Source organism: Nilaparvata lugens, chromosome 11, assembly GCF_014356525.2.
Source record: "Nilaparvata lugens isolate BPH chromosome 11, ASM1435652v1, whole genome shotgun sequence".
Lineage (NCBI taxonomy): Eukaryota > Metazoa > Arthropoda > Insecta > Hemiptera > Delphacidae > Nilaparvata > Nilaparvata lugens.
In genome coordinates this window covers 31909237-31926804 of record NC_052514.1, presented here as the reverse complement: position 1 = coordinate 31926804, position 17568 = coordinate 31909237, and the positions used below count along the sequence as shown (strand labels likewise).

The following is a 17568-nucleotide window of genomic DNA, read 5'->3' as shown; positions in this document are numbered from 1 at the left end:
TCCACCTGTTCTGTTTATTTTTCTTGAGTGTAATGTTCACTCATAAGTAGGTAGTGTTTGAATTAACTCAATTCTAATCAATTGAGTTCAATCGACTCGATTAAAATGAATGATTCAGCTTGATTACCTGGTTTGGCGACTTCCAGACGAGCCAAATCAAGAGTAGCCGGCTTGCTGCGACTCACTTCCGGTTCGCTGCGACCCACTTCCGGCTTGCTGCGACCCACTTCCGGTTCGGCACTGCGCCTCCCTGACAGGGTGGACTGCGGCGAAGGCAACGAGTTGCCCTCGTTCCATGGCACAAACCGAGCAGCAGGCACCTAAAAATCATCCACATTTACTCCCCACAAAGGACAATGGTTGCCATGGCAAAATTGTAACGTGACATACATTTTTGGCTCTAAATTTCATAATATTTCCCAAATTTGGCTTAGTGATTTTGTGTTTTGTTTCGGTTTTGCATATGTGTTTTGCATATGTGCAGGAGAATGGTATTTTAATTGATGACAACCGCCTAGTTTCTGACGTAATGAATAAATACTTTATTGAAATGCCTAAGAATCTTTCTGATTCTTTTCCTGCTTTACCCACCCATATTCAGGCACAATCTTCAGAGTCCTTTAGAATTAAAACTAGCCATAAATCTATTTTTTTCAGCCCTGTTACACTTGTTGAACTCAAAACATTTGTTGACTCTCTTTCTACTCGTAAAAGTTCGGGTGACGATGTTGTGACTGCTAGAATCCTTAAAGATAACTTTTCTTCTATTTCTTCAGTTCTTTTATATTTGTTTAACTTGTCGTTGGTATCTGGTTGTTTTCCTGAAATACTGAAGTCGGCTACTGTTGTTCCCATCTTCAAAAAAGGAAATAAACTCAGTAAAGAAAACTACAGACCCATCTCATTATTACCAGTCATGTCAAAACTATTTGAAAAAATTATAAAAACTAGATTACTTTCATTCCTCAATAGCTGCAACTTTTTTTCGGCCTGCCAGTTCGGTTTCAGGGAAAATCTTTGTACAGAAATTGCCTTACAGCATCTTTTGGAATATGTCTATTCAGGATTAAACAGTGGCTGTAGTGGCAAAACAGCGGGAATCTTCCTGGATATTAGTAAAGCATTCGATACAGTTAATCATAGTCTGCTGTTCCGCAAGCTGGAGAGTGCTGGTGTAAGGGGAATTCCACTAGATTGGTTTAAGTCCTTCCTACAGGGTAGGAAACAGTATGTAAGGATCAGAAACGTTGCAAGTGAAGTATTACCCATAACTTGTGGTGTGCCGCAAGGTTCGGTTCTTGGCCCTATTCTCTTCTTAATTTTTGTAAATGATTTGTATAATGGTGAATTGAATGGACGGATAACTGCTTTTGCGGACGACACTGCTCTTTCATATAAAAGTAATAACCTTCAAGATTACATCAGAAAATGCAGTCTGACTTGAACAAAATATCTCTATGGTTTACATGTAACAAACTTAAAATTAATGTAGCCAAAACTAATTATATGATGTTCAGTCTCTCTGGAAGTGCTGACTTGCCTGCTCCACTGCGCTTTCACTCTCCGGTTTGTTCCTATTCTAGCTGTGACTGTCCCAGTATCAGTCCAGCAAAGACTATCAAATATTTGGGTCTTTCACTGGATGAAAATCTGAATTGGAGGCAACAAATTGAAACTCTAAAGAAGTCTTTAAGGTTCTATTTGATGATTTTCCATCGCATTAAATATTTGTGCGATTTTAATGTAATGAAGGAACTTTATTTTTCATTTGTACATTCCAAAATTGAATATGGAGTTGGGGAAGCTCCTATTACGCTAACCAGGATCCAATTATTGAACTTCAAAAAGCTTTTATAAGATTGATAACGGGCAGTAGGTTTGATGATCATACATTTCCACTGTTCTGTCATCTTAGAATTTTGCCTGTTAGGTTCCTATATGTATTCAAGGTTTTGTCATTGTTCTTCAATATAAGTGGAAATAGAGGTGTGACAATTGATTACTGTCAGCCTGTTACCGCACTTCGACAGACCAGGCGGACTGCGGTTTCCCAAGTCAGATGTCCTAAACCCAATTGCACTCTTTTTCGTAAAACATTCATTTTCCTGGCACCTAGATTTTATAATGCTTTGCCGCTTGAGGTCAAGAATGCCATTGCTGCATGTAATTGTGGAAATAAGATTAAGAGATTAATTAAAATTTGGCTTTTGTCACTCACTCCCGAAGCTCTAGAGTTTTTGTTCATAATTATTGTTTAATCCGTCTATTTTTCTTTCCATTCTGTTAACTTTGCATTCTGTTATCTTGCTTTTCTTTTTATTTTTTCTCCTCTTTATTTTTTTTTTGTATTTTCCCTGCTCTTCTTACCGTTTTTTTGCAACATAAATCAATAAATTAATCTTTTCACACAATTTGAATCTCTATTTTTAATGATTTTCTTTTGCTTTCTCTAATTAGCATCATCTCTTTAATAATTAAATACTAATATCCTATTTTGATTACAGCCCATAAATGTTTTTTTTATCTCTCTTTTTTCTTTTTTTTCAGTCCATTCTATTGCTTTAGTAAAATAGTGTGTTAGACTCCCTCCAGCGGTCCGTAAGTTGCATCTTACGTGCTGGATTGTATTTTTCTCAATAAGTAATATTAAATTTGGTTTGATTCGTTACTATGCAGTTATGTATATTATAAACTTGTTTATTTGTTTTTTTTATATGCATGTATTTTACATTTTCTTGTATTGAGCTTATTGAGAATAATTAAAATAATAAATAATAAAATAACAATGTTTGGACTTTTTAACCTCAAAAAGAACTTTATTCTGAACTAAAAAGTGTAAATTTAAAGTAGTGTGCTCACTATAACCTTGGTGTCCGGTTTCCCAATGTTTCTTATTAGGGAACTTTGGACTATTACGGCGAGGTGGAATATTACCCTTAGGTCTCCCCACCATTGAAAGTCATACGCTAATAATAATACAATGAAGAGTTTGTCTCCACAACACCTACAAATCAATCTAGATCTATTATCCACAAATCACACCACACACTGGTCTCCAGAAAGGTGATCTGAAACAACACTGCAATAGAACCAGTCATTTGAGAAAAAACTTGAGCCATAGACCTGGTTTTTGGGACACTTATTAAATGTGATGGACCATCAAGTACTGTTTGCACAGTGCCATTTTACGGATTCTCAGTTTGAACTGAATTGAATCAGTCTATTCAATCGTATACTTATATGATTATTTGTCGTTTGCACAGTATCAGTTTTAACTAAATTTCATTTTGGACTGGATTAAATCAATACCTACTATTACTATTATTAAGTAATAGTAGGTATTGATTAAATCCATATAGGTCTCGTTCGTTTATTTTGAATTCAAGCAATCAGCTGATAAAATTCGGTTTAAGCTTTGACTGTGACTGTACAAACCAAAGACCTTAAAGAGATGCATCTTTGGTACAAACGGCCGTAAGTCTCATAGACGAGCTATATAAAGTCTCATTTGTTATAATGTGGTTCATTTTGAACTGGAACCACTAGCTGATTCAATTCAGTTCAAGTTTTCACTGTGCCAGTATTAAAATCTATTTTTTAAACATGAAGGTGGATCAGATTTGAAGATTTAAGGACGTTAATTTGCACAGTCAAAGCTTGAACCGAATTCAATCAGCTGGTGGCTTAAAATAAAAATGAATCATATTATAACAAAAAAACTGGATATGGATTCAATCCAGTTCAAAATGGAATTTAGTTTAAACTGTCACCGTGCAAACGACATTTAATAAGTACCTAGTGTTCTAGAAACCGAATCTCAGTTAGCAGTGGAATATAATTATTTATGAATTATTGTCCTTAAACAGTCCTAAGAAAACTATGGAAAGTTGTCAGAGGCTACTTCACCAATTCAAGGATTCTCTGAACACCCATCGATTATTAAATTTTTACTAGCCTCATGCGCTGTTTCTAAAATAACCTATTAATAGAGTACTACTCTTTATCAGGTTATTATTTATTTTTTTATTTATTTACAATGCAAATGACACTAATGTAATAACATTGGTAGATAAAATAATAAGGTAGTTCTTGTGCTATTTTTCTTCCAAATTTATAGGTGACAAAGCCCAAGATAAGGTTAGAATTTAACGTGTACAATTTTTATAAAATTTTAGTCCAAAATAAACATGAAAACTATAACAGATGGAAATCACTGAGATATTGCAATTATTCAAATGCAAGTGAATAAATAATCATTATTAAACGAAAATCCAAATTAAATGCTGTAATTCACCCCGAAGACTTCTGCTACTGCAAATATTGACAACAGAGCTAGATGGAAATTTGATGAGCGCTACTATTCAAAAATATTTGTCATCCCTGGAATAATTTCAAATTATTTTGAAATTTTTATCTACTATTCAAATAATTTTTCTCAGAAAATCCAAATTAAATGCTGTAATTCACCCCGAAGACTTCTGCTACTGAAAATATTGACAACAGGGTAAACAGCTAGATGGAAATTTGATGAGCGCTACTATTCAAAAATTATTTGAATAGTAGATAAAAATTTCAAAATAATTTGAAATTATTCCAGGGCTGACAAATAATTTTTGAATAGTAGCGCTCATCGAATTTCCATCCAGCTGTTTACTCTGTTGTCAATATTTGCAGTAGCAGAGGTCTTCGGGGTGAATTACAGCATTTAATTTGGGTTTCCGTTTAATTATAATTAAACAATCCTTTCTTCCTTCCTTACATTTCAACAAAAACAAATTCCTTATTTGTGTTTAGAATCGTAGTTTAGTTAAATTGATTAATAAATTAATAAATTGATTAGAAATTAATATTCCACTCAATTACCACTTGTAACGAATAATATTGAGATATTTGAGAAAATTTGGAACCATTGGAGAAACACAAACTTGTAAACACTTTTATTTGTGAGGAGCTTTACATCTTGATTTGGTCAATATTGAAGTCTTTCCTCTATCACATACCTTTTCTCCCACCTACTTTTGACAATAGGTGGAGGAAAAATACTTTTTACACAGACTTCAAAACTCACCTCCTCCGTTTCGAAACTACCCTGTCGAGGCGGAGTATCGCCGTGCAAGGGAATTATTTTGAACAGTTCGCTCTCGTCGAGTTGGCGAGCAGGCTTGATCGGTTGCGGTGTAACGGGCGATCGCGCCGATTTCGATTTGGCCCGTTCGCTTTTCGACTCTTTCCTGCTTCTCTCCTCTTTCTTCCTCGTTCGCTCGGGCTCCAGCTTTCTCACTCTGTCCGATTCGGTTCGCCTCACGGGTCGCTCCACCTCGTGTTTCTTGGGTGGTAGAATTGGATCGGGACCTGTGACCACAGTGAAAATATACATATTTTTTTATAAAGGTTGATGTGATAGTAAAGTGGAACTGTTAGTAGTTTATTTCATTTATTGGCATTCAAAAATCATCATTACAATAATAATATGATTGGGAGAAGACAACAGGCATAGCCCAGAACTGTCCTTCTTCCAAATTTCGATGGATAAACAAATTTAAAAGAAGAATGAGGTAGTTAGTATGCACTACTGGGCCACTTTGGAGCGAGACCATATTAGGCTTTTATTCAGGCGGTAACGCAATCAATCAATTGGAGAGCTTCCTGCTCTGCCGACTCTGAAAAGGTCTATTATGGTGTCGCCCTTATTCAAACTAGCAATGTGATATAATAGTGTAATATCTCGGGTAGATTAGATATTAATGAACTGTTTTACCAAAGGGTAGACGTGGTTAAAGAAAGCTAATTTTTTCTCTATGAAAATTTGTTGTATTTAAACATTTTCTCAACCAAATTTTTACAACAATTTTGACTCTACTCTGGCTGCCTAGCCTAATACAAAAAAAACATTGAAAGAGATTTGGAATGGTACAAATAAACAAGAAAAAACCTATCGTTATGCAAATAAAGTTTGATCGCCCCTTGTCATTTGAGTAGGATTAATATTCGGGACTCACACATAATGAAGACTCTGAAGAAATCCATTAAACGATGATTTTGGTGATCCACACTCCCGAAAAGAATTGATGTCTGAGCGCGCTGTGTTCGCTTCAACGGTTAAAACAAGAGTGCACGGAAAGAATGCAATTTTTGTCTCAGGTCCGACTCTTCCTAGGCCTACACGTGGAAAACTAGACTACGGCAGGGGGGAAGAAGAGCCGGAAACTGTTGATGGGACGAGTGGATGGAAACTATCTTTCCCAGGCTGGGATGCAAGCTAGGCAGTTCCCAACCCTGAGAAAGATCCTCACCTCGTCCATCGGTTGAAAAAATGCCAGCTTTCCGTAGCCTATGCTAGGCAGCCAGCAAATAAAATATTACGTTCAATTTTCACTAATTTCAATATCACTACTTTCAATTGCTTCCATTACAATAGTTTACCTATTTCATTCTTCTGAAATAAATGTTGTATTCATCAAATATGAATTTTATTTCAATTATTATTGAACGAAAATCCAAATGAAATGGTGTAAATAACCCCGAAGACTGTAGAATTTCCATCTGTAGAAGTTTATTGTGTTGGTAGGTTGAGGTTGAGGAGAAAAAATGCAGAAACAACTGGATTTCCATCATCATATGGGATACAAATTCAAAATAGAACTGAGTTTATTAACATAAGGAGTTTTTGATCTTGGAGAGAACAAATAACATCAGTTTTTAATAGTAAATTATGATTCAACTGTGAATTGTGATGCAACTGAATCAACTAGAACAGGTGACATCAGATACTTGTGGATGAGAAAACTGCGTGAGGTCTACTGTTCACAGAACTACTAGTAGGTGTGATTTCGCCTGACAAGAACGGACAAAATACCGCTTCAACCGAGTGGGAAAGCTTCAGCTTTGTAGACCTGATTAGTTGCATCGAATGATAATAAAATCTAAACATCGACCAGCCCGTTCTTTTCGACTGGTGTCAATGCCAAAAGCAGTCACAAGAAGATATTTTTAGATATCAATTAAATAAGCAAACTTGTTTACTTACTGATTGAGGTACTTCAAACGGAAGCATTATTCATTTTCAACAAAGAAAAATCTGGTGTGGCGCACTCACACAACTTTCCTTGCCGTTATGAGAATGATCACCTGACGCTAGTGTTGTCGCGTATCTCAAGTCTACTTACAAACAAAGATCTGAGCCAGCTGGTGACAGGACAATAACGCTGGAGACAAACGAGGTCTGCTATCTCTTCATAGTGAATCATTTAATAGAATCAACAGTTTCAATCACATTTTCTGGAATTTCGAGCTTAATTTCAATTTTAAGTGAAAATGTTACTGAACATCAATTGTAGAGATTTTCATGCTGAATCTTTTCCACTCGAATTGTTTTGTTTAAATTGTATCGGAAGCCTGATAATTGAGAATCTAAAATCAAACTTTGCATAGATGGGGCGGAGCTCCTGAAATTTTTACAGATATGGGACTTGTGACAGTTAATAGAGCTTATCAATTTCTATTTTAGGTATGAATTTGATGAAAGTTGTTGGAGCCGTTTTCGAGAAAATCGCGAGAAACCCTGTTTTTGACAACATTTTCGCCACTTTAGTCGACATCTTGAATTACATTTGATTGAAATTGTTCGTGTCGGATACTTATAGTGTAAGGACCTTAAGTTCCATATTTCAAGTCATTCCGTTTGGGAGATGAGATATCGTGTACACAGACGCACATACACTCATACACACACACACACCACACCACACACACACACACAACACCACACACACACACACACACCACACACACACCACACACACACACACACACACATACAGACCAATACCCAAAAACCACTTTTTTGGACTCAGGGGACCTTGAAACGTACAGAAATTTAGAAATCGGGGTACCTTAATTTTTTCGGAAAGCAATACTTTCCTTACCTATGGTAATAGGGCAAGGAAAGTAAAAATGGAAATGAACGCTTGCGGTTCTTCATGATAATAGACAGCTGTTGAATTCATTGAACAGCTTTAAAGTTACTACGTGTGTTTTCAAAGTAACATGGATAGATATATTATTCGAATAGATATAATAATTATTCCTTTTCCACAATGAAAATTAAAATGAACGCTCACCGTTCGAAAGTACTGCAGTCAGTAAGTAAACAAAGTAGCTTATTTACTCGAAAATAATTGACTGCATGTCCTGTAAAATACATAAGAAAAATAGTGATGATAATTCAAAGTATGAATGATACCGTAACTTATTATATTTCAGATTAGGAAGGATCTCAATTCAAAGTAGGAATGATAACTTATTCACATTACTACATTTGGGCAAAGAAACTACATATATTTGGGACCAAAAATTTACAATTCAATACCAAGTTACATTAGGGAAGAACTCAATAGACACAGGTTCAAGAAAAGTTTATTTTCCTGGTTGGTTGATATTGGAGTGGAAAATTGTGAAAATTTAGTTAGACTGTAATTATTGAAACTATTTATTCTTCTTTCTTTTCTTTACTGTTTTTCATTTTTCTAAAAATTAACTTTCTTATTATTATCCTTAATAGAACATTAATATTTATCTACTAATTTCATAATTTTGTTTGTATTATAAATTTTTACTAATTTTATTATAAAAAACTTAATCCCATATCAGTGAATTAAGTTTGTGAATAGTAATTATACATGCAATAAGCAACTAATTACTTATACCCCAACACATATAATTTATAGTGGGGTGTATATTATTTATTCATTGAAATTAACATTTATTCATTGTTGAAACACCGCCGATTTATGTAGTTACATTACAATACTATATTATCAATATTCTAATGTTGCATTCAATCTTCATTGTAATTAAAAAGTTTTCATAATATGTGAAATTTGTTGCATAATTAGCTGCTATACTGTAATTTATTGTAAATTCGTGTATAAACCAGAATATATTGTGACTTACGTGAATAAATAATTCTTATAAATTCTTATTCTATTTTGGACCGATAAGGATAAAGTCAGACCATGGATCTAACCTTAGCTTACTTTGTTTAAGACTGTTCGGTACTTTTTTATTATTTAAATTGGATAATCTTTTTCAATATAATTGTTAAGATCATTATAAGAGTGAGAAAAAGTGGCAACTGAAATTTTCAAGTGGTCTAATGAGCGAGTTATGGGTTGTTGAAGTGTTGAACTCCGTTTTTTTCCAGATCATAAACGGTTTCGAATTTTCCATTGGAGTTTTTTTTAATACATTGGCTATGTTCTAATATGCGTTTTTCGCGATTCATGCCAAAAATAAACAAGTTATAGAATTTACAAAAATGTTACTTTTTTATTTATGAACGATATGGGGAATAAAATGTTTTAGAAAGATACATTTTTTTTAATTTTCAAGAGAAGTTCTGTTAATATAGTCGAAACCGTTTATTATCTGGAAAGGAAACGGAGTTAGCACTCATAACTCGCTTATTAGACCACTTAAAAATTTCAGTTTGTCACTTTTTCTTTATAATGATCTTAACAATTATATTGAAAAAGATTATCCAATTTTAATAATAAAAAAGTGTACTGAACAGCCTCAAGTGTGTAAAGTAAGTAAGTAAACCTATGTTTATTTTGTTTAACCTTGTTTAGTCTACGTTTAACCATAGAGAAACAATAGCGTAAGTAGATATCCCATGGTATAGTGCGATTATGTCGCAACTTTTACTGTTATCTCAAGCCGATTACTGTTGATTATTGTCGAATATTACTGTTTTGTTGGGGTGAGAGTGTATGAACGGCACAATATGAGAGACTGCCAGTGTCACACAGCTTCACTGGAAAGAATTACATGAACTATGGGCTTGAGATAATAGTTGAAGTTGCGACATAAACCCCCTATACCATGGGATATCTACTTATGCTGTTGTTTCTCTATGGTTTAACCTTGTCCACTTGGACTATGGCCATACCTTTGAGAGGAATGTAGATGCCATTCTCGGGCGGCGTGTAGGGCCGGTCCTCGGCATCAGACTCGCCTCGCTCGCCGTCGCCGACTGCGTCATCCTCGGTCTCCATGCTGTCCTCGGAGTGGAGCGGGATGATCCGCGTCAACTCGTTGTTGTCAGCCAGTTTGGGCCTCGACCGTCGCTTGTGCTTTGGCTTCGGTTTTGGTGGTTTCGTCTGCGTTTCCGTCTCCAGGTCGATTGTCGTCTGGTGAAGCACCACCTGCAACGAGTTTATCTCACTCATTATTCAGTTATTTGAACGAGCGTTAGCGAGTTCTTACTGAAGGCCAAAGTCTTAGTCCGTCTGTTTGTATTTTATACAATAACTTTGGAAAGACTTGATCAATCAGTTTCAAATTTTGAACACGTATTCTTCAAACCTTTTTACACGTCAAGTTCGTTGGACAACGAAATAAAAGAAAAATTCATTTAACGACTGGTTATCAAACATCATTTTGTTGGTTTTGTATTCTATGGCTATGCTATGGTAAACAAACTTAACAAACAAGCTATCAGCGCTTGCCCAGAGAAGCAAGTGAACTACAATTATTCAATCGACCAATGAGAGCTCTTCAAATTTGAGCTATCACAATTTACCAGGCTTCGGCTGTGGGACTGGAATTTGGTACTGGAACTACAGTAGTTTCTGGTTCAGAATCTGTCAAAATTCTTCCTATGGGATGCGGAACTTTGTACCGGGTAAATTGTGAATCGGACGATTTACCACATTTCATGTTCCCAGAACGGGTCCAATGATTCAAGTTAATGTATCTATGGATAAATATAAAAGTTTTATCAATTTGTTCACTTGTTTGTATTTTAAAGGAAATTGAATCTAATTCTTATTATGATTTATTATAATCATCAAAGGATAGAAGAATATCTGAAAACGGAAATCTTACTTTGGGTGGTGGTTGATGCTGCATCTGAACTGGCTTCACCTGTTCAGCAGTTTCCTGTTTCTGCGTCAGCTGCTGCGCCTTTTGTATGGTCTGTATGCCATTGATGATGTTGCCAACCTCCTCCAGAGGCAGCACGGCTCCCGTGGGGTCGGTCGTCCGCGCCAAGAGCGCCGCCTCCACACTCTCCGTCCCGGGCGGATAGTCCGTCTCCAGGCTGAGGGTGGGGATCGGCTTGGGGCCGCAGAAGGAGGTCTCCAGCAGGGTGCGGTGCGGGGAGGAACACCGCGACGTCTTCGATAGCTGGGAGGCGGCTGAGAGGTGGGAGCCCCCTGACACGTGACTCGCCTGCAATATCAATGCATTAGAATAAGGCTGGCCACTAACAATAGAACATATATGATAAATATCCATGATACATGGCCAAGGGGTCAGCAAAAAAAAGGCCTCCAGCATAAACTTATCAACTTAAACTTACAACTTGGCCTCTAGCATAAACTTATCAACTTGAACATTATACTTGTTTCACTGTTCAAAAGGAATAAACTGTTCAAAAGTTTCTGTGCTAAAAGGAATAATTTTATAACTACAGAATAACTAACTACTCCTTATACAAAACTACATTACATATAAATAAAAATATAGATCTGAGTACCATTTTGATGACAAAATTATTTAAAAGAGTACTCAGATCTATATTTTTATTTATATTAAAAGTAGCCCTAAAGAAAAAAGACTACATTACATACCTTCTCTTATACATTTAGGTGCGTATAGACTTCTGTGCCAAGAACACGCGCATTTCACTTTCCATCAGCTGATGCTATTACTATTATGAGTGTTGAAAATGGATTTTTAAAATCCGAATGCGCTCTACCCATGCGAGTACTAGTTTTTAATAACTTTAATTAAAAAAATAAACTGTAGTGTCGTCAAAAAAATAATTAATTACATGTTATAATGGCAGTGGAGAAAGATAGGAGAACAACGTTGCCGAACCTCTGTCTTGTCAATGCCTTCTGTAGACGGTAGCTGATACAGGTTTATTGATGTATATTAACTGTTCATTCTCGTTTAAAATAATCAATTATATTTTATTATGCAATAAATAATATTTTTCAATAATTTCATAATGTATTTTCATAATAAAGATGAAATATTTTGTTAATTAATGATTAGTTCTACATTGTTAAAAGATGATCTGACAACAGAGCAAAGCGAGAAAGAGATAGCGCTATCCGCTTTGTTGAATGATAGACAAGGATAGCAATACCATTGCTAATCAAACACTGCAATTATAGCTTGGACCTCACTATAGCATTTCGTAATGGACAATGAAAAAGATGAGAATTATCATTATATCTACTGTATTCGTGCAGAAGCAGTCTGATACAGTTATATAAAAAGTATAGAATCAGTTGATAAAAAGTGAAGTGCGCGTGTTCGTGGCGCAGAAGTCTGTATACACCTTTTCATAACTACTCCTTATAAATAAGAAACGCTTGTAAAACTAATAGTCACTATCAATGTTATAGTAGTGGACCAAATAGCATATGCCATTTTTCCACCAAAAACAGAATAGGTAAGCGGTCTTAACCCAATATGCCAATTTTATTTATTTTTTTGAAGAAAATTACTTGTAAACCATGTGAAAAACATGTAAAATGAGAGAGAATAAATGGTAGCGCCATCTCGCAGCTTTTTGACAGTTTGTAGGTTACTAATAGGGCTGATTGTGCTAGATATAGCTTGATTCAATAAGTCTGCGGTTGAACAATTTTAGTAAAACCTCGCACTGTGTGGCAGTTTACAATGATTTTCAGCATAATACTTTTCTTTATATTATATACATGGATGGGCCTATCTGAATTTAATTCAGTTTATTTTATTAGCCACAATTTCTTACAAAATCCACTTTCTTTACAGGCTACTTTGAAGTTATCAATAAACGACTTTGATAATATAAAATGTAGCCTATGATAAGACTAATATCTATGAAAAAAGATTAGACTCACCAGAGTGAAAAATCTTGTTTTGGACTTACGGATTATATCCTACAGTTCATCATTTTTATTCATTCATTTACAAAAACATACAATATGATTTGAGAGAGCCAACAAAGATTATGCCAAAACTGTTTCTCTCCCGAATATTGATACTTAAATATATTTTAAAGTTATGCTTCCAGTTTTAATAATTGTAAAAAAAATTCACATTCATCATAATTTATTTATTCATTTATTGTACAATATACTGTCATCATAATAATATTATGATCAGGGAGAAAAAGCTAGGCTGAGCATGTTCTATTTCTCTCCCAAATTTTGATCAAAAGTTCATATTGTCGAAATGAGGTTATGAATCACATCAATGTTCAAACACATAATTTTCGATCCAGGAAAAGTAATTTGAATAATATAACTCATTAGCCTACATCATACAGAGTGTCCCAAAAGTTAAGTGCCAAACTTCGGGAATAGGTTCTATGGGTCAAAACAAAGAGAAAATGTGGAATAATTTTTTCCCTAAAACGCTTCATTTATGAGATATTTGCCATCTTGTATTTTTTACAAAATATTCTATTTCTTCCAAGTTATCCAACTGATCGCTATAAAAATCAGTAGGTATGTCAAATAAGATAGATGAACTGTAGAAAAGATATTCAACTTTGCCCAATTCGAAAATTCAAAATGGCGGCCATTTCAATCTTTCAATCCAAAATTGCGGGAAAACGATGATAGATAGAGAAATTTACCAAAAAAAAATTTTTTTAGGAAATTTTATTTACAATCAGTCAACACCAAAAAATGAGAATCGGACAAAGCATAACAGAGATACAATGAAATGTGTGTTATGAAGCAGCAAAACATCAATTTCTTGTAAATAGCAAGGAAGCCTACCAGTCTGTATTAACATCAAATTATGAATTTTCTTATCCAAGTACAATAATTGTTCTTGGTAAATTCCTCTATCTATCACCGTTTTCCCGCAATTTTGGATTGAAAGTTTAAAATGGCCGCTATTTTGAATTTTCGAATTGGACAGAGTTGGATATTTTTTCTACAGTTCATCTCTCTTATTTGAACATACCTACCGATTTTTATAGCAATCAGTTGGATAACTTGGAAGAAATAGAATATTTTGTAAATAATACAAAATGGCGAATATCTCATTAACGAAGCGTTTTAGGAAAAAAATGATTCCACATTTTCTCTTTGTTTTGACTCATAGAACCTATTCCCGAAGTTTGGCACTTAACTTTTGGGACACTCTGTATAACTAATTGCCGTGCTACCAATTTCTCCTTAATCGGTTGGAATAGCATTTAACACCTATTAACCTAAGGATAGTTGTCGGCTCCAATGTGATAGATTCTTGATAAATTATGAGTGGATCTATCGCCTATGAATGAGAAATCCAGTTTTCAGAGCGAATGAACTTATAATCTTCAGATGAATTTATACAAATACATAAAGAACTATATCTTATAAGCCTAATTTTTTAGAGTAACTACGAACTAAGATACTAATCTAGTTTACAGTTGAAAAACAGTGGCTATTGGCTTGAATACACAACTAGCACTTTACGAACAAAATAGAACACTAAAATTTGTTTAAAACTCAATTTAAAACATTAATAAACGAAAATGATTCAGAGCAAAATTTTACAACAACATACGTAGCCAGCCATTTTTCTAGAGAAGGCAGAACAGGAAAAACCTAAGTTACAAGTCACAGAGCCAACGCCTCCAACATTACAGACACATTACCAAAAATTTATAAATTACAAGTTTAGAATTCACATTCTACATCTGTTCTCAATAAAACTTTATTTTGAAACTGTTATTTTAAACTTTCATATATATTTTCTATTTAAATAAACTATTTATCTATTAATTATGCTAACCAAGCCTCGGTGACACCATGGAACAATGCAACAATCATTTACAATAAAAAATTCTCCGTCAAAAAGTTTGTCCGTCTATTGATGACTCTGATATTTACTATAAAGTTCCATAGATCTCGAATTGAAGATTCGATTTCAATGTGAGAAAAAAATGTAATATTACAAATACCCCCCTCTTGACATAAAAAATTTTACTGTTTGAAAATTTAAAAAAAAAATACATTGACCCTAATGAAAATTGTTGAAATTCAAATTTGAGAACAGTAACAATTTTTTCTAGAAAAACATTACATGTCATCCTATAATTGAAAATTATTATAAAAATTCATCAATAGCGTTTGTTATATGTTTCCAAACAATATTTCAAAATATAGAATATCAATATTACTTTTGATTTAGCTTTATAATTTAAAGGAAAATATCTCAACAGAAAGTTTAATATGTAAAGAATAGTTTTTTGAAATTGCACATAAATTAATAGATAGAAAAATTTAATTTTTATTGCATAAAAAAATTTAGTATGTGAATGAAAAATTTATTATTATTATTATTATTATATTATTATTATTATTATTATTATTATTATTTTTTTTTAATGAATTGATGAATTGTTACATTAATTTTCACATAAAATTTCAATAAATCAAAAAATGTTCATTTCTTTCACTATTGGCGCAGTTGATTTTATTGATGCACATTTTGGAAAACAGTCCGTTAAGGCACTCAGTATGATTTTCAGTTAAGTGTGACTCCAATGTGATGACGTTAGTGTTGGGCTGATCTGGATGCACGTAGTGTTGGGCTGATACTTGTAGTCGACTGATGCATATCAAACTCGATACAGGTGACATCTCAGTTAGCATTGCTTCATGCTTGTAGTAGACGGCTGCATTCCAAATTCAATACAGAGTCACGTAATTTTTTGTATCATATTTGTAATTATACAATGTACATTTCAGGCTTGAAATGACAATGTAATTCGTTTTTGGAAAAGAGATAGACGCTGCATACAGGATTAATTTAGGTGAGGATTAATTTAGGTAAGGTTTGGTTTTTTGATATTTTCAGCTTTCAAGGTTTAGAGTTCTGCATACAGGAATAATTTAGGAGAGGATTTTTTGAATCAATTCTTTCATGATACTGTGACTGTTATTCTGAATTCAAAGTTGCGAATGTGAACATGGATGACAATTACCTCCAGGTAATGCAGTAGTGTTGAAGTTTGAGATACAAAGTCAGCAATAAGCATTGGCATTGCTATTGGCGTATGCTTTGGTGTCGGCTTTGGCATCGGCGTTGATATTGGCATTGGCATTGGCATTGGCGCAGGCATCGGCGTAGATATTGGCATTGGCGCAGGCATCGGCGTTGATTTTGGCATTGGCATCAGCATTGGCGCAGGCATTGGCATTGGTGCAGGCATTGGCATTGGCGCAGGCATCGGCGTAGATATTGGCATTGGCGCAGTTATTGGTGTAGATATTGGCTTAGTTATTGGTGTAGATATTGGCGTAGTTATTAGTGTAGTTATTGGTGTTGACATTGGCATAGTTATTGGCGTTGGCATCAGCATTGGCGCAGGCATTGGCATCGGCGCAGGCATCGGCGTAGATATTGGCGTTGGCATCAGCACAGGCATCGACGTAGATTTTGGCGTAGTTATTGGTGTTGATATTGGTGTTGACATTGGCGTAGTTATTGGTGTAGGCCGCAGCGTAGATGAGTCACACAAGTTCGAAAATCACCCAAATGTTCTTAACACTCTTCATGGCGTTCACTTGTTGCTGATTTCGAGATTCACATGATAACTATTTCAATGTTAATGTCTGTGCTGTACCTGTTATCTTAAAATGCTTATAAACTAAAAAGAAAAACTTGATTAGGCTATCAATACAATCTAATACACATGAAAATTATTTTTAAGTATTTATGAAATTGAAATTTGTTAACATCCTATTATACAGTCAGCAATACATAAATTGTGAAATATGGACATATCAATTACAAATTTTCACTATAAAAAAAATTCCATTTCCATCTATTCACTGTTCAAATATCAAAATTTAATCCATTCTTCAAAATAGAAATAGAATTTCATAACACCCTGTATCATTATCAAAATTGTAAAAAACATCAGATCATCACAACAAAAATTAATTTCAATATATATTTCAATAATTTCAGACAATTGATCTTCTATTCACAATCATTTCATAATATATCTGCATTTCATTATCATTTAGTATAACATTTCATTTATAGCATTTATAGCAAGTTCATTTCACATTTATGATTTATCATTCAGGGTTTCGAAATTATTTAGTTTTAATTTTGTTCAAAAATTGTATAAAAAGCAAATTATTTAATATTATTAGTCATCGTTTGTCGGATACTATAGTTTATTTCGACTTTTCAATGTTCTAAACACAAACTACATTTCATGACAAAACTTTACTATCAATCATTAAACAAGAAATCATTCAAAACATCAATAATATTTTGCTTCAAAGGCAATCAATATTCATAAGTAATCTGCATCTATGGCAATCAACATTATTAATCATTATTTTGCATCTATGGCAATCAACATTATTAATCAACACAAAAAATATTATCTCATTACTGCCTCTCTAAGTCATAACCTCTGTTATTCCTTCTTTAGGCAATAATGGGTTTCCATCTCAAAAAACAATCACATACCAGCAAAATTCTAATCAACAAACCCCACTAAAAATTCTACATACACTCCAGCATCCATTTCAAACGATAATCAATCAT

General features: G+C 34.1%; 1 protein-coding gene across 6 annotated transcripts in view; it reads right to left on the bottom strand.

Annotated features, from left to right (window-relative positions):
* The window catches only part of LOC111058948 (serine/arginine repetitive matrix protein 1), a 112264-nt gene that overhangs the window by 36573 nt on the left and 58123 nt on the right, over positions 1-17568 (bottom strand). For all 6 annotated transcript variants that reach the window (XM_039438227.1, XM_039438232.1, XM_039438226.1 and 3 more), the window contains 4 exons: positions 10888-11232; positions 9950-10205; positions 5069-5352; positions 128-320 (listed from right to left, as the gene is read on the bottom strand). In XM_039438227.1, the coding sequence (XP_039294161.1) occupies positions 128-320; positions 5069-5352; positions 9950-10205; positions 10888-11232 (1078 nt within the window). The remainder of the gene's footprint in view (positions 1-127; positions 321-5068; positions 5353-9949; positions 10206-10887; positions 11233-17568) is intronic.